Raw genomic sequence first — 18,874 nt, 5'->3', positions numbered from 1 at the left:
ATGTCACTGAAAATTTAATTAGCAGACATTTCTAAATCTGTACTTGATGTTACAATGTTTGTATCATCTGCAAACAACACAGTCTTAGCATCTGGCAATGTAACAGATAAGAGGTCATTAATGTACACAAGAAAAAGCAACTTACCCAAGATGGAACCTTGAGAAACATCACATGTAATTAATTCATAATCAGATGAAGAATGATTGCTTATTCCACAGCTATTTTGCAACAACACCCTTCGTTTCCTGTTAGTTAGATGAGAATGAGACTCGAACCATTTTGCAGAACTGCCTGTGACACCATAACATTCTAATTTACTCAAGAGAATGCTATGATTCACACAGACAAAGGCTAATGACAGGTCAAAGAAAATGCCAGTAGCCTCTAGTTCATTATTTAATGAATTAAATACATTCTCACTGTATATGTAAACGGCCTTCTCTATGTTTGAACCCTTAAGGAACCCAAATTGTGACTTGGAAAATATATTATTTGCAGTCGGATGCTTAAGAACATGCTTGAACACAACCTTTTCAAATGTTTTCAAAAAAGCCATGATACGTGAAATTGGTGAATAGTTTGATGGTATCTCTTTATCCCTCTTCTTGTAAGTGACTTGAATGCAGCATATTTCAGCCAGTTTGGAAATGTTCCACTGATAAGAGATTGGCTACAGAAATAACAAAAGATATAAATCAACTCTCATGAGTACACTTTGATTAATTTGGTTGGTATGTTATCGTAACCACTAGAATACTTTAATTTTAAGGATCTTATGATGGGTGCTACTTCTCTTAGAGACATGAGTGTCATTTCAATTTTACTGAAGTATTTTGTAAATTCTAGTCTTAGATATTCCATTGCACTGTTTACTGAACATGATAACCTCGAGCTGTCAGTAACAGAACCAAATACTTGTTATTTTACAACACTACATGCACTTGTTAACAATGTCTCGTTTATTTTTACAGCTATTTGTCTCACTGCCTTTTTTGTCCCATCTGTCTCTGTCTTCAGAATATCCTGTACAGTTTTATTTTGTTTCCTGATGTAGTTCTCTTTTTTCCATTATAAAGCTGACTGTTCCACGACTCTCCTTCACTGGCTTAACACAATAATCTGACTGCACTTCTCTTCAGAACAAATAGGGCCTACTTTTTTTTTTTTTGCTACCCTGTCACATCTCACATTACGTTACGACATAGAACAGTACTGAGGGAAAGTATGCTAGCAATCCCCCGCCACCAGATCGAATTGATTTCGTTACTATGTTTAGGTTTGTGGTAAACAGTCCGCAACGAATTTTTTTGGTACGTGCCGTTGCCGTGTTTGCTGTAACGTCAACCGCTAGTAATTTCTCTGCTAAAGAATTGTAAGTAGCTGCCTTCTTATCTGTGTCGCTGTTTTCCCTGCTTTCTACAAACATGTATGCCTCTTATACAAAGAGAAAATTTGCTAATGCACTATCTAGAACACTGACGTGTGTTTGCCATTTTAAAATTCAGTTTGCACACACAGACGAGAAACACCTGAGTGAGAACAAACCATTGGTGACAAGATCCTGCAGCTGCCACAAGAGATTGAAGTTTTAGAACAGTCGTTGAGAAGCGACAGCAAGAGGGACACGCCGAAATCACAAACTCCAGCGATTGCTACAGCGCCGCGAGCGCACACCTGCGCCGAGAATTATCCACGTGCAGATTCGTTCGTGCCAACTGCGTCGCACATACAATTACGGCACCTCCATTTACGCCCGCAAAACCGGACGTATGGCTTGCGATCGTGGAAAGCATTTGCGCACAACAACAGATCACAGACGACCGTGAACAGTTTACGCTGGCAATTAGTAATTTGGACCAGAGAGCTGGACGACGAGTCAGATTCAAGTACCCCTCCTACATCATTCACGGGGGGGGGGGGGGGGGGGGCTATGTGGGAACAAGAGACCGACCGACCAGTGAAGTGTATTGTTTGATCCTTGGACGAGTAACTGATTTCGATGGTTTGCTGTTTCTTTGTTATTTGTTTAGAGCTGTACTTCCGACATTACTCCCAGTAAATACACTAGTGGCCATTAAAACTGCTACACCACGAAGATGACGTGCTACAGACGCGAAATTTAACTGATAAGAAGAAGATGCTGTGATATGCAAATGATTAGCACTTCAGAGCATTCACACAAGGCTGGCGCCGGTGGCGACACCTACAACTTGCTGACATCAGGAAAGTTTCCAACCGATTTCTCATACACAAACAGCAGTTGACAGGCGTTGCCTGGCGAACCGTTGTTGTGATGCCTCGTGTAAGGAGAAGAAATGCGTACCATCACGTTTCTGACACTGATAAAGGTCGGATTGTAGCCTATCGCAATTACAGTTTATCGTAGCGCGACATTGCTGCTCGCGTTGGTCGAGATCCAATGACTGTTAGCAGAATATGGAATCGGTGGGTTCAGGAGGGTAATTCGGAACGCCGTGCTGGATCCCAACGGCCTCGTATCACTAGCAGTCGAGTTGACAGTCATCTTATCCGCATGGCTGATCAGCTCGGAGACCATGTCTGTGGTTACCCTTGACGCTGCATCACAGACAGGAGCGCCAGTGATAGTTTACTCAACGACGAACCTGGGTGCACGAATGGTAAAATGTCGTTTTTTTTATGAATCCAGGTTCTGTTTACAGCATCATGGTGGTCGCATCTGTGTTTAGTGGCATCGCGGTGAATGCACATTGGAAGCGTGTATTCGTCATCGCCATACTGGCGTATCACCCGGCATGATGGATTGTATGGGGTGCCATTGGTTACACGTCTCGGTCACCTCTTGTTCGCATTGATGGCACTTTGAACAGTGGACGTTACATTTCAGATGTGTTACGACCTGTGGCTCTACCCTTCATTCGATCCCTGCGAAACCCTGCATTTCAGCAGGATAATGCACGACCGCATGTTGCATGTCCTGTCGGGCCTTTCTGGATACAGTAAATGTTCGACTGCTGCCCTGGCCAGCACATTCTCTAGATCTCTTACCAATTCGGGGACTTATGACCTAAGATGTTGAGTCCCATAGTGCTCAGAGCCATCTTACCAATTGAAATCGTCTGGTCAATGGTGGCCAAGCAACTGGCTCGTCACAATACGTCAGTCACTACTCTTGATGAACTGTGGTATCGTGTTGAAGCTGCATGGGAAGCTGCACCTGTACACGCCATCCAAGCTCTGTTTGAATCAATGCCCAGGCTTATCAAGGCCGTTATTACCGCCAGAGGTGGTTGCTCTGGGTACTGATTTCTCAGGATCTATGCACCCAAATTGCGTGAAAATGTAATCACATGTCAGTTCTAGTATAATATATTTGTCCAATGAATACCCTTTTATCATCTGCATTTCTTCTTGGTGTAGCAGTTTTAATGGCCAGTAGTGTAAATGTCTCAAGTATATGTGAGATTATTTTCTGACATATATACTTTTTAACGATGATGTCATCAACTAAATTTTGTTATTGGCAATATACTTCCCCAGGATTTGCTGGATTGAAAGTTTGCCACTCACTTGTATCCAACATCATTTAAACGAATGAATGCACCAGTTCAGTAGAAAATAGTTTAAAATTCTTCAAGGCATTTAAAGCAATATGATTCGAAAACAACAAATCAGCAGGATGATTCATTAGATATATGAACAGCTTAGTGGATGCATTTTTATTTTCGTAATATGCTTTGTAGAAAAAACCCAGAGGTTCACAAAACGTTAATGAAATGGAGAAGCAATCTTGGTAATGAAAGAATTCTCCAGTTGCAGAGTAACCACCGCCAGTGCGTTAGGAATAACTTACAGAAAAGGAGTCTCAGTTATGTCCTGACAGCAACAGTGTTTCAGCATTGTAGGATCTCGAGTTCGAATGGTCATCTGTCAGTAATACAGTTTGTCAGATTGGACAATTTACAGCATGTTTACATCCCTGTGAAATTTTCAGTATCTTCCTGTGGAAACTGTGAATTTTAGTCGACATCATACGTAAGCCAAATATGGATGTTAACTCAGCGTTTGCATGACAGAGTTGTGGAACAGGAAAACATGATCAACACAATTCTGTGTACTCCACAGAACTTCACAATGGTTCAGTCCGATGCACTACGTAAATTTCATGACTGAATGAGTCTGTGTGCTGCTTTTGTTGTTCAAACGTGTCCTTCCATGGATCACAGGAGGACCAACTGACATATCTCGGCAGAACCACTTAACTAGGGGAGTCAGCACACTTTCCCCTTTAATCACTGTGGAATATACAAATAAAGAAATACGGACCAAGACTTGACTACATTAAACATATTGTAACGGATGTGGGATGGAGTAGTTCTGCAGATATGAAGTGCCTTGCACAGGTTAAACTTGTATGGTAAGCTTCAGACTGAAAAACCAAACGTGGGGCTGGAGAGGGCGCTGATGGTAGAGGGCATGGGTCACATCTCTGTGGTGCCAGTTGGGTCTATCAGTAGATTGGGTTTCACTAGGCATGGCCTGCACCTCAACAGGTATGGGAAGGGGATGCTGGCTAAGCTTATAGATGACAGTGTAGTGAGTGGTGGTGGTGTCTCTCATGGAAACATTCCTGTAGTAGTTGGTGTTAGAGGTGCACCTTTTTGAGATTGAAGTCACCTGATAGGTATACCTGCTTAAGGGAAGTCCCTCTAAGTAAGGGCTCACTTTCCAAGGATGTAATGTTTCCAAGTAGAGAAGGAATTACCACATTTCATCAAAATATAAGAGGTATTAGAGATAAAGTTAGTGAACTGCTTATAGATGTTGAGTATGAAATTATTGGTATATCAGAGCACCACTTAAATAATTTGACAATTCAGAGGCTTCATTTACCAGGCTACAGATTAGCTGGATGTTTCTCAAGGAGTTCCTTGCGGGGTGGGGGGAGTGACTCTGTAGCAAAAAACAGTATTCCATTTGAGTCCATAGATGTATCACGACACTGCACTGAGCAGATATTTGAATGTTGTGCATCGGCAGTTGAATTTAGTGAAACTAAACTTCTAATTGTTGTTGTTTATAGGTCCCCTAACTCTGACTTCAGAGCATTTCTGCTCAAGCTACAAAGGGTTTTTGATTCACTTTGTAGGAAGTACCAGAAACTAGTTATACGTATTGACTTCAGTATAAATTTTGTATATGATGGTGCAAGAAAAAGGATGTTGATAGATCTCCTAAGTTCATATGATCTGATGCAAACTGTGTTTTTTCCAACTATGGTGCAGGGGAACAGTAGCACAGCCATAGACAATATTTTTATTCATTCTTCATTACTAGATGGGCATTCTGTTAGTAAAAGTGGGAATGGCCTTTCAGTCCATGATGCACAAATTTTAACACTAAAAGGCTTTTGTAGTCAAACCAAGGTCATATTTAATTGCAAACTATACAGGAAAGTTAATCCAATAGCAACAAAGAATTTTTTAAACCTTGTCAAGGAACAAGAGTGGCAGGATGTTTATAGTGCCGATAACATCGATGATAAATACAATGCTTTCCTGAACACATTTCTCATCATCTTTGAGAGTTGCTTTCCATTAGAACATTCTAAATGGGGTACTAGCACTAATGGGCAGCCCTGGTGGCTGACTTGTGGGATAAGGATATCATCTAGAACAAAGAGGGAATTATATCAAAATGTTAGAAGTAGTCACAATCAAGCTCCAGTAGCCCATTACAAACAGTATTATCAGGAAGGCAAAGAGGATGTGGTATGCAAATAGAATAGCTAATCCACAGGATATAATCAAAACCATATTGTCTGTTGTGAAAGAAGTATCTGGTTAGCAGCACAAGGTCGACAATATAAAGTCAGTTCGCAGTAAAAATATCTCTGTTACTGATAAATCAGATATATGTACAGTATTTAACACTCATTTTCTGAGTATTGCTGGTGAATTAAAGAAAAATTTAGTTTCTACAGGAAATCGTATAACTTCCTTGACAAATGTCTTTCTGTGATTGATGTCTGAAATACTCCTCTGTGATACAGACAAGAGGGAGATTGGTCAATAATTAAATCACTGAAGACTAAGGATTCTCATGGTTATGATGGAGTGTCTAGTAGAATATTGAAGTACTGTGCTGCATATGTTAGCCCTGTATTTAGCCATATTTGTAATTTTTCCTTTAGGAATGGTCAGTTTCCTGGGCAATTAAAGTACTCAATAGTAAAGCCACTTTATAAAAAGGGAGAAATGGATAATGTAGATAATTTTGGACCGATTTCTTTGCCATCAGTGTTTGCAAAAGTTATTGAATAGGCTGTGTATGAAAGGTTAATTGATCATTTTACATCACACGATTTGCTATCAAATGTACAGGTCGGCTTTAGAAGTCGTTTAACAACTGAAAATGCTATATTCTCTTTTCTCTGTGAGGTACTGGATGGGCTAAACAAAAAGTTTCGAAAGCTTGGCGTATTTTTTGATTTAATAAAGGCATTTGACTGTGTTGATCTCACAATATTGCTCCAGAAGTTGGACCATTATGGAATAAAGGGAGTAGCTCACAACTGGTTCACCTCTTACTTTAGCAACAGGCAGCAAAAGGTCATTATTCACAATGTTGATAACGGCTGTGATGTGGGATCTGAGTGGGGTACTGTCAAGTGGGGGGTGCCCCAGGGATCAGTGTTGGAGCCGCTCCTGTTCCTTATTTATATAAATGATATGCCCTCTAGTATTATGGGTAACTCTAAAATATTTCTGTTTGCTGATGACACTAGCTGGGTAGTAAAGGATGTTGTGTGCAACGTTGATTCGGTTTCAAGTAGTACAATACATGACCTCAGTTCATGGCTTGTAGAAAATAAACTAACGCTAAATCACAGTAAGACTCAATTTTTGCAGTTTCTAATACACAATTCAACAAAACCTGACATTTTAATTTCACAGAACAGTCATATGATTCGAACGGTATCAGAAGTGAGTGATCCTTCGACACGAAAATTCGTCTACGTTGCTTATTTTCATTCGTTATTGTCATATGGTATTATATTTTGGGGTAACTATTCCCATTCTAAAATGATATTTTTGGCTCAGAAACGGGCGGTTCGGGCAATAAGTGGTGTTAGTTCACGAACCTCTTGTTGACCTCTGTTCACGAGTCCTGGTATTTTGACATTGGCTTCTCAACATCTATATTCCTTACTGTCGTTTCTTGTTGCCAATATTAGTTTATTCCCAAGAATAAGCAATTTTCTCTCGGTTAATACTCGGCAGAAATCAAACCTGCATTTGGATCGGACTACCTTAACTTTTGTGCAAAAAGGTGTGCAGTATACTGCTGCATCCATTTTCAATAAGCTGCACCTCGAATTCAAAAATCTTAGCATTAATCCTCGCGCTTTCAAATCGAAACTGAAGAGTTTCGTCATGGGTCACTCCTTCTATTCTGTCGAGGAGTTCCTTGAAAAATTAAGCTGATTTTTATTGTATTGCTGATAGTGTTTACTTAAACTTATGGACCGACTTTTTTAAGGTTCATGAACGTTTATTTTTATCGGTTATTACGTTTATGTTGTATTTCATGTACTGACACGTTCCATGACCTTGGAGATTTGCTCCTCAATTTGGTCCTAAGGAACTTGACGAGTAAATAAAAATAAAATAACAACAATGGATGGAAGTGAACAGACTAGGTGCAACATTTAAATTAAGAAATATGCAGACATTTCTGAAACATTACAGACGAATTTACGAAAGAGTGACAAGAAGGAAATGCAACTGGCTCAGGAAAGTGCATGAAAATCTGAAAAAAATGGTACAAACAAACAGAATATTGAAAACAGGTCGAAGTACAGAAATAAAATTAAAACGTTACACTTTCCGCTCTCTAGGGGACAAGGGCGAAAATGGACAGCACTTGAGAGAACTGAAAAGTGTAAACAAATGATGAAGTATTGTATAAAAGTTAAAGCTAACTGCAGTTTAAACGTTGTGTTCAGATGAACTTCAAAAACAGAAAGAGGTAATCAATGACTGATTCCTATTTGGTCCCATTGGCTACACCACGAGTTTGCATCTTTTAACAAATAATTGGAAAACATGATAGTAATATACATTTGATAAAATTTTCAAGGGCTTCCAGCTGCATCCAGTGGTGGATTTTAAACCACTGGACGTGGCTGGAAGACAGAGAAAATTTTATCAGTATACATCGCCGCGAAATCCATGCATTCGTATACTGTATGCATTTATCCGTAGATAAAATTGTTTAGACAACATAAGTTCGTTGGCGTCCACGGACAGTGTCAATTTGAATAAAATCAGTTCGGGCGTTCGGCCATTTCATTATAATTCACTAAAACAGCTACACAACCGACGTTTTGGTTGTCGTCAGTGCTGTAGCCGACCTGAAGAGAACCATTGATTATGTAGTAACAATGGTTGCTCTAGTGCTTTGCAATGATGCTGCCCAAAATGTTGCCCCTCTAAATGTCACCATGCTGTTATCCATACCATGTCTTACTGCAGCCCACAGCTTTCTAAACATTCACATAAAGGACGAAAATGCATCAAAAGGTGAACAAAATGCCCAATGAGATGAAACTAAAACCAGCCCAGTCAACTTAATACTTACAACTGCGAAAATGAGCCAAAAATGCACGAACGAAGGACGGACGATGTCACATACGCAGATGTGTGCACAGTAAGCAGTAAAGGTGGGTAGGAAATCGCGTATCTGTTAGAAATCACCGTGACTGAGAAGTCACAGATATCATAGTAGCAACTTTACAGAATCTAACTGCGATTTCAGTCACAGTTAGCAGTCGCAAGTTGCATTTCACATTCAAAGACGTGAGCCATCTATTGGTCGAATTTAGCACTGCTTTCTGCGAATTCAGTGACAAGTCGCAACTTTGTAAGAGTCGCAAGTAGCAACTAAAAAGCGCGGTTAACAGTGGCATCTGTTGGCCAAAGTTCGTACTACGTCCATCTCTGCGGTACGCTATGGAGTCCAACTGCGATTTCCGTGACAAGTCGCAACTAAGAGTCGCAAGTAGCAACTAAAAAGCGCAGTTAAGATACTTTTCCTAGTGTCATCTGTTGACCGACGTACGTACTTCGTTATGAGAGCCTAGTGCCTCACGAGATCGATGTGCTGTGTGTGCATATGAAGGGCTTATTTCAATAGTGGTACAAGTCCATTTTTGTTCATTTTGAGATACAGAGTCGTAAAGTTAAATGAACGCTGAAAAATCTGCAGTTGAGATACCAGAAATATTCAAGCATATGGCTTCTTGCTAGAGATGAACCTTTATTTATGTTTGTTTGGATCACTAATTTCAGAAGCATTATAGACAGAAAAGTGGAGGTAATGGACTTGTACCACTATTGAAATAAGCCCTTCATATTATATGACGACATGCACATTCAGCATCAGTTATGGTTGGTCAAATACTGCTGTGACTCTGAATGTATTATATTAATAAGAAGCAACATTGCCTTTTTCTCTTGAAAATATCAAGTAACGTAACAAATGTGTTTGATTCTGCTTCCAATATGACAGTTTTGGTGAATACTCCACATGCCTACAGGACTTTGCAATGTTAACTCAGCAGAACTCAGACATCTGTATAAGTGTAGAGAAATGAAAACAGTCATATGAATGCCTCACTTTTGTTCTGACACAGTTCAAGACTCGGGAGAAAAGTTTTACACCTGGTGTTCTACATGGCAACTTCACACACAAGAACTTTTTGCCGACACTACTACCACCTACATAAGTAAGCTTTTCCTGTGTTACTTTCAAGTAATGCACTTAAGCTATTCCTGATTTAACTGGAAGATCTGTACTTCCCACTTTCATATCAACAGTCTCAAAATGCATATTGTAGACTTCGGGATATGTGACTCGTCAGTGTCACACCAAGATTGTGGAGAAAGGGGGGGGGGCATGTCACTCTCCAACAAGTGTTTACCAATAAGTAAATGGCGGAAAATTATGGGTATAGGACGGCTTAAACATGTGGAAAATGAGATTTTTATTATTCACTCACTGTATTTGACATTTATTATTCCTTTAAAATCGCACAACAACTTCAATAAAACACAGTTTAATCATTCACACACTTATTTCACAATTATTTCACTTTTAAACTGCAAATCCTCTTAGAGCTGTCTTGAATCTTCACGAGTCTCTCTCAACTGCCTTGATGTGGATAGATACGTACAGCAACCAGTAATCAGAGTCAGAACTGTGTCTGCAAAAACACAAGGATTATTAAACAATTTTTGCTGTCATTAATTACTAGCAATATAATTGACAGAGTAGATTGCTAATATTTGCTATAATGAATATCACATTTGCAAGAACGATCTCACTGAAGTAATTAAGTCCATCGAAACGCTTAGAAACTAACCTCTCGTCTGACGAAAACGGTTTAAAGACGCAGTGGCAATTTCTTCAGATCTGTTGACAATGATATTTTGAGTTATCACTTTACTGAGTGACTGAAATGTAGTTCAGGTACCTGTGAACATAACAATATGCTAGAATTCATTTTCTAAATACGAACTATTAAGGTACTGTACGGCTACTTACATATTAATTACACTATTAATATTTTCACAGTTGTTTCTTTAATACAAAATTAAAGCCAACGGAAGAAAAAACGTAAAACATACTTGCCAATGACAGGTTTGTTGAGATGCAATTTTCTGTGTTGACAGATGTAACTTTTTCATACGGTGGTAAGTCGCAGAAATCGCAGGAATCACAGAAATCGCAGAAGTAGCAGAAGTCACAGAAATCGCAGAAGTAGCAGAAATCGCGGAAGTAGCAGAAATCGCAGAAATAGCAGTGGCGGAGGGATACACGACGTATGTTCCTTAACTGCGACAAATCACAGTTAAGAATAACAGATACTGAAAAGTAGCATTCACAGAAATCACTGATATCGGAAAATCGCAGTTTAGCCCATCATTAGTAAGCAGCTATTGATAAACTTAAAAACAATAAAGCATCTGGCTTCGATGTAATCTCATCCGAAATTTTGAAATTTGTATGTCCGAACTTAATTAATCGCCTTGCAAAACTGTGCAATATCTCTTGGCAAAGAAAGTAAATTCCAGTAGACTGGAGGTCTAGCATTATTGTTAAACTACTGAAGAAAGGTAACCAAACGGAATGTACAAATTGAAGAGGTATCATGCTTCCGTGGGTGCCAAACAAAGTCGTTTGCCGTATTCTCTTAGAAGAGATACAAGAAACAGCAGGTTCTCGACTACGAGAAGAACAGGCTCACTTTCAAAGAGAGAGATTCTGCTCTATAGAAATATTTGTTCTGTGGAACATAACAGAAAAATTCATAGAATTCATCTGTCCACTGCACCTCATTGATTAAAACAAACAAAATATACCGATAATCGTTTTGGAATGTTATACGCCTATATGAAATTCCTGTCCATCTCCTTGATGTTTTCAGAAACTGTCCGATTCGAGTTACTGTATGAGAACACGACACCTCTTACTTTAAAATTCTGACAGACATCAGACAAACATGCATTTTATCACTATTCTTTTTAACATTAATCACAGAATTCATAATGAGAAAACAACTCCAAAATGATTATGTGCTGGATTAAGAAATCAAGTCTTATGCACTGGATTTTGCTGACGATATTTTTCTTCTGTCAGAAACACAACAAATTTTATAACCAATGATTACCAAGATGGGTGGAATGACCAGTTGTGTAGAGCTAAAAATAAATGTTGAGAGGACAAGCGCAACGTGATTAAAAGTGGCACTATATGTACTGAAAATAGAGTGCAATGGAAGGTACTACAAGATGTTGGTCGATTTCCATGTCTCGACAATCTTATCTGTTTAAGGGTTATGTTGATTCAGACATCAGGAGCAGAATTTCACAAGCTTCTACAGTCTTCAACAAATGCGATCCATATGGCAAACAGACTTTATAACTATGTCCACAATGCTGCGGCTATAGCTGTTCTTCTCTATCAGCTACCGATGGCCATAAATGCATATGAGGTCTGGAAAATGTCAATAAAATCAGCACACAAGAACAATATTTTTCACCAACGATACTTGACGCGAATTCTAAAGGTAAGTTATCGGGACAAAGCTTTAGATAATGAAGTGTAATGTAGCCCACAAAAAATCGTTGCTGGAAGAATACTGACCCTTGTGGGGCATGTTGTATGGAACAGTTCCCAAATCAACACTGTAATGGAAACCACTGGCTGGAGATGTATCTGAAGACTTTGAAACCCGAGAAAGAAAACTTTTGAAAAGGGGTCGTTCATGCTTGGACATGAACTGGAAAGAAGGTGAAAACCCTGACAGCTGATCGAGTTCGCTGGAGAAAACTTGTAGCCTGATATGCATTTTAGCATTGGAGGAACTAAGTCTAACACGATGTAGCCACCAGTGGCCACAGTAGAACAGCACGCCTGACGCGATATGTCTGGCCTGGAGTAGTGATGAAACATTCATCACCGTGTATGGCAGTCAACTTGCTAAGTAAATGACGCAGCCAAAACCTACAATGATTTTCTGCAAATTATTTAGACAAATCTCTTAGAAATAACCCAAGGAAAATTAGCTTGCACCACGGAACGACATAGTGATTTAAAATAGTACGTAGTTCCACGTCCGCATTGAATTTTCGCAATATAGCGGGCAGTGACATTTCTCCGAGAAATGTCTTATCTTTGGTGTACAGTTGGCTGAAGTTTGCCCAGGTGTTGTATGATGACAGGAGGGGGGAGTAACGCAGACGAACATGGGGACGTGAAAGTTGTAGGTGTGAATATGTGACAAAAGGGGGGGTTTATTATTAGTTATGTATTTCTATGTTTCATACTTTGTGCACTGAGTTTTAACACATGCCAGTCGCCTCAGAAAGCAGTGAAATGATGACATTGCGAGACTGGAGGCAAGCAATCAGGACGCCAACAGCATACCGTGTTGGGAACAGTACGTTAAGGATTCAGACACATTTCGTCAGCCTAATTGTTGTTGGCGTTTTGATATTATTATTAGTATTATATACTTATAGTCCATCTAGTCGGCATAAATTACGAAATATAGTTCTTACCCAAGACCACGCGTCTGTAGATTACAACATAAAAAATTTGTATTTACCTCCCATAAAGCAAGAATTTTATAATTTTTCTTACCCATTGACCCCATCAATGACAACACCAAAGGGTGTCATGTTTCGTATTGGTATTATAAGTGATATGGATAAAAGTTCCAAACAGGCAAACGAAGAAAATGCTTGGCGAAGTTGCTTGAAAAAGGGATACCTGACTTGGAATGCAAAAACGGAAAAAATATTAGTGACCTGGGATGATGTGGAACCTTTGACTTTAAAATCCAACCTTGGCGAATCTGGCAGGGGCATGGAACTGTCAGAACTAGTAACATTTAATGCCAAAATTTTAGCGTTTGATGACAGAACGGGGGTGGTTTACGAAATCGACAATGATAAAGTTATTCCTTGGGTGGTACTACCGGATGGTGATGGAAGGACTTCAAAAGGTTCGTAACTACATGGTACTGGTAAGGACGCTGATGCCTTAGGCGTATAGTATGAAACACATGTGCTTACCTACATTACCGAATGCAAGTTACACTGCCGCTCTTACCAAATTACAGATAGTCTGACAGCATAACTTTTATGTTGAGTGAATCTTTGAAAACTGACTGTGTGTATCCTTTGTGTAACTCTCCATCTGTGGAACTGATAGTCCTAATATAGAGGAGTTACCTGATAGTATATTCAGAACTTACAGGCATGTATTTATTGGCAATTGTAATACTGACTCCTAATGCAGTGATGGACACTTTGTCATTTCTTTAATGGCGTGCATGTCAATTCTAGTATTGTGTAAATTTTCATTTTGGTTTATCATTGCCAACTGAATTGTTTGTGGTAAGAAGATTGCATTGTTTGTTCTCCAGATTTGGATAGGGCCTAATAATAATATTTTTTAGATTATCAACCTGTTTACTACGACTCCACTTCATTTACAAACAATATAGCTTTTTCATTGTTTTATCTTGGACTTGATAACACTAGCACCCAACTAGAATTCTGCTTGTTCCTGTGGTTTCCTTTTTTCTCTATATTGGTTCTGGTGGATGATTTCCTCTGTCTTCCGACTGCTTTTTTTGCTCATGTTTTCTTCTAACTTTTTTGTACATACTCTACCAAGTTTTTTCAGTTTTCACATTTCTAATTTTGTCATTTTGTATCCTTTGGTGGCTTGTGAAATTTTCACTTGTGCACTTTGAAAATCTTTTGTTTAAGACTCATGTCTCACTTAGAGTTAAATTTTACTTATGGCAGCTGTGACATAATGTGCTGATTGCAGTTGAGTTTCTGTGGAGCACAGTATGTGTTGTGTATGTTAATAAACCTTTGGGAGATTCTATCGGTGTATGATTCAGTGAGATTTTAATATGAATATTTAATTTTAACATTTAAATTGTGAGTTCACTCAAGCAGTTTGTCCACAGTTGAGTTTGGGGGGAGGGGGAATTGGAATTTGGGCTGGACGCTGGCTCATCTGTATATCCAGAATAGTATGCTCAGGTTGATGAACCAGGTCAACTAAGCTACCAATACTAGGTATCAGCTTCGCCCTGTTACATAATGCTGGTCCGGTGTATGGTGCTATATGTGCACAAACAGAGAAAGCAGAAAATTGATAAGCTAGCACAGCCTAGGTTAATGTGAAAGTGTGATTCAAAATAAAAACTGTGGTAATAGTTTCATCTGTAGCAGAGTTGGATACCTAGGTTAATGCTTCATACCCCAACACTTTGAGCATATGTCCTCCAAATACATGAACACCCCAATTCGTGGGGGCTGGGCGACTGTGTCATGAAAACTTGCTATCCGAGTCACCATCTTTCTTTGTCAATTGCAGAGATGATCATCCTCCCCACTGCCTGAAGTGTCCTAGCCTAATTAAGGACTATATAATCCAAAATTTAAGGTCTTTGCTTCTCATATTCGAAGCTCAGAGAAAGTAAGATCGCTTGCATTCCATCCTATTGGTGTCACTTTTTGCCTCTAGTGTGAGGTGGTTATCAGCCATACTTGGAGTGCTTACTCCCTCTGTTCCCTTAATGTTGACCTGTGGTAGTTGGACAAGAAAGTTAGCCCATAAGGCAGATAGGTCCTCCCCAGTTCAGGTTGCTGTAAACAGTCTTCAGGGATCTCGACTGTTCACACGTGATCGGTAGTGATGTGCGCTGGGCAAATGCCCAGTGGGCAGGGCATGTATAAAGGAGAATTTTACCTGCGAATTTTCCCAAAGCAGCTTTAAATGTCCGAAATCTGGCCATGTAGAAAAAAGTATTTTTTATAAATTTTTGTGATTATTGATAGCAAAATTATTACTGGATGTATTGAACAGCTGGCATATGTTTCTTGATGATTGTGTTCTTAAATGTTAAACAGTTTTCAATGAAAAACAAGAAGAGAGTGCTTTATTGTCAGATGTAACGACATTTGAGACAGATTATAGTTTCCTGTTCTGCTCCTTTCTTTACCTACTTTCTTATGACTGCACTGCTGCGAAGATAAAAAGAGAAAGCTGACTTAAAAAAAAGATTTAATAACAAAGAATCAATGTCCAAGATGCTGGAATCATTTGATTCTGACACTAGCTGATTCCCAGAGAATCGGCAACTCTCTGAATCAGTAGTTGATAAAAATACTACTTTCAGGCTAACTACTTAATACAAACTATACTTTATTTCAAAAATTTCTTTTAAACTCAAGTTTTTTCTTTTTTATTATGTACTACCCCATAAATTGATCTCATCAAAGATCTCTCTAGTAACTCTCCACTTATTCTCAAGGAGTTGTCCCAACCTATAAATACCCAGGCATTTTACATCACTATTTTGAAGACAGAGATTAATATGAGAAAGAAGTTGGTCAGAGGATCCATCGAATAACATGGTAACGTGGTACTCCCTCACAGGCAGTGGTGTGCATATGCATTCTAAATGGGGAGGGGGGGGGGGCGGAGAGCAGGGAGGTAAGATTGTTGATGAAGGCAGCTCTCTCAGTGTATGTAAATGCCCTGTCCAGAGCTAAAAAAAATATTGCAAATAGTAAGTGCTGGTGTCTTTCACACTCTTACTGCTATTATTTCCAATGTAGTATGGGGTGGGGGGGGAGATTCAGTTATTTATGTGAACTAACGTACAGACCTCTCCAGATGCTCTGGGTGGCCAATATGAGAAGAGATCAGAGTGGTTCTGACAGATGCCATGGTAGCTTCAATATGTTGGAGAATGATTGTCAGTGAAATATGTTTACTAAACAGCAATAAAGCTCGCAGAACAGGTGGGTATTACTTGTAGTTTTGATACGTGATAGTAATAGCCATTGCAGTTACATTGAATTATGTCGAGGGCACAGTGGTTAGGCATGAAGCAGCCAAGGAGACAGGCCAGCCATCAGAATCAATGTGTCACAGGTGTAGGTGAAACAGCATCAATGAACATAGATTCTGAGTCGAATAGCTCAGAAGGATCTGGTGCATCTGGGGTCAGTGACGTAGCCTTCTCTTGAGGTTTCTTCTTCTTCTTCTTCTTCTTCATCTTCTTCTTCTTCTTCTCCTCCTTCTGAAGTACTTTCAAATGTTGGGACTTTTGCAAGGGCTTATTCACTGTGGTAACAAGGAACAGATGAGTAGTAGTCAGCCCTAGAACCCAGTGTCTGTGGCTCCTACATCCACTTGCTGGAGTCGAGCTGCTTGATCCTTAGATTTCTGGGAAGAGGGTTCCCTGAAGTGAATGCTGTCACCAGTAGATGCTGGAGAAGGATGGTGCTTCTCTGATCAGTGATGCAAAATGCCTGGGTATTTGTAAGTTGGAGCAAATACCCAAAATTCATAAATGCCAAGTTGAAAAAGCTGCTTGAGACTTATGGGAGAGTTATTAGGGGGAAATACAGTGGGCTGTAAATATAACTATACATTTTAATGAGGTCAGTTCTTGGGACAGTACATAATAATAAAAAAAAAAGAAAATAAAACTCAAGTTTAAACGTAATTCTTGAAATAAAGGTTAGTTTATATTAAGTAGGTAGTCTGCAGGTAGTATTTTAACTTAACGATATACAACCACAAAAAAATTAGAGTAAAAAAGTTTATCCATAATGTTTTTAATTAGGGTTGTTGAGTCGTGCTGATTCAGATCCCATGAGTCCGTGAATCACCATTTCTCTAGGAATTAACTAGTATCAGAATCAAATGATTCTAGTGTCCTGGGCATTGATTCTTTGTTACTGAGTCTTTGTTAGTGTTCTCATTTTACCTTCAAAGCAGTGCAGTCATACAAAAGTAGATAAAGAAAGGCTCTACAGAAAACTATAGTCTGTCTCAAATATGTTGTTACAACTGACAAAGCTTTTTTTCCCCACTGAAAACAGTTAAACATTTAAGAACTCATTTATGATCAAAAAACACTTGCTAGGTGTTTAATACATTTAGTAATAATTTTGCTATCAATAATCATTCTTCAGTAATATTCAGAGATTTGACCTAGGGGGCGGGGAAGAGGGGGAGGGGAGGAGGAGAAGAGGGGGGAGAAGGAGGAAAGGGGGGGAAGGAGAAGGGGGGAAGGAGAAGGGGAGGTTATGAAGTGTGTTACATTACAAAGCAGTGACCTGAAGTACCTCCCCTTCTCCTTCCCCCCTTCTCCTTCCCCCCTTCTCCTTCCCCCCTTCTCCTTCCCCCTTCTCCTTCCCCCTTCTCCTTCCCCCCCTTTCCTCCTTCTCCCCCCTCTTCCCCTCCTCCCCGCCCCCTCTTCCCCTCCCCTCTTCCCCTCCCCCTCTTCCCCTCCTACCCTCCCCCTCTTCCCCTCCTACCCTCCCCCTCTTCCCCTCCTACCCTCCCCCTCTTCCCCTCCTACCCTCCCCCTCTTCCCCTCCTACCCTCCCCCTCTTCCCCTCCTACCCTCCCCCTCTTCCCCTCCTACCCTCCCCCTCTTCCCCTCCTACCCTCCCCCTCTTCCCCTCCTACCCTCCCCCTCTTCCCCTCCTACCCTCCCCCTCTTCCCCTCCTACCCTCCCCCTCTTCCCCTCCTACCCTCCCCCTCTTCCCCTCCTACCCTCCCCCTCTTCCCCTCCTACCCTCCCCCTCTTCCCCACCTACCCTCCCTCTCTTCCCCTCCTACCCTCCCCCTCTTCCCCTCCTACCCTCCCCCTCTTCCCCTCCTACCCTCCCCCTCTTCCCCTCCTACCCTCCCCCTCCTACCCTCCCCCTCTTCCCCTCCTACCCTCCCCCTCTTCCCCTCCTACACTCCCCCTCTTCCCCTCCTACCCTCCCCCTCTTCCCCTCCTACCCTCCCCCTCTTCCCCTCCTACCCTCCCCCTCTTCCCCTCCTACCCTCCCCCTCTTCCCCTCCCCCTCTTCCCCCTCTTCCCCTCCCCCTCTTCCCCTCCCCCTCTTCCCCTCCCCCTCTTCCCCTCCCCCCCCTTCTTCCCCTCCCCCTCTTCCCCCTCTTCCCCCTCTTCCCCCTCTTCCCTCCCCCTCTTCCCCCTCTTCCCCCTCTTCCCCTCCCCCTCTTCCCCCTCTTCCCCTCCCCCTCGTACCCTCCCCCTCTTCCCCATCTTCCCGTCGTACCCTCCCCCTCTTCCCCATCTTCCCGTCGTACCCTCCCCCCTCTTCCCGTCGTACCCTCCCCCCTCTTCCCGTCGTACCCTCCCCCCTCTTCCCGTCGTACCCTCCCCCCTCTTCCCGTCGTACCCTCCCCCCTCGTACCCTCCCCCCTCGTACCCTCCCCCCTCGTACCCTCCCCCCTCGTACCCTCCCCCCTCGTACCCTCCCCCCTCG

At 41.0% G+C, this 18,874-nt stretch overlaps 1 protein-coding gene across 6 annotated transcripts in view; it reads left to right on the top strand.

The window, feature by feature from the left end:
• Positions 1-12,733: 12,733 nt before the first annotated feature.
• LOC126458404 (soluble calcium-activated nucleotidase 1) overlaps positions 12,734-18,874 on the top strand; it is a 68,665-nt gene continuing 62,524 nt past the window's right edge. For all 6 annotated transcript variants that reach the window (XR_007585630.1, XM_050095419.1, XM_050095416.1 and 3 more), the window contains exon 1: positions 12,734-13,553. Coding sequence is in view for 5 of the 6 variants with exons in the window: in XM_050095419.1 (XP_049951376.1) it covers positions 12,896-13,553 (658 nt within the window). In the remaining variant the exon portion in view is untranslated. The remainder of the gene's footprint in view (positions 13,554-18,874) is intronic.

This window comes from Schistocerca serialis, chromosome 2 (genome assembly GCF_023864345.2).
Source record: "Schistocerca serialis cubense isolate TAMUIC-IGC-003099 chromosome 2, iqSchSeri2.2, whole genome shotgun sequence".
NCBI classification, from domain to species: Eukaryota; Metazoa; Arthropoda; class Insecta; order Orthoptera; family Acrididae; genus Schistocerca; species Schistocerca serialis.
This window is presented reverse-complemented; position numbering and strand designations above follow the sequence as displayed.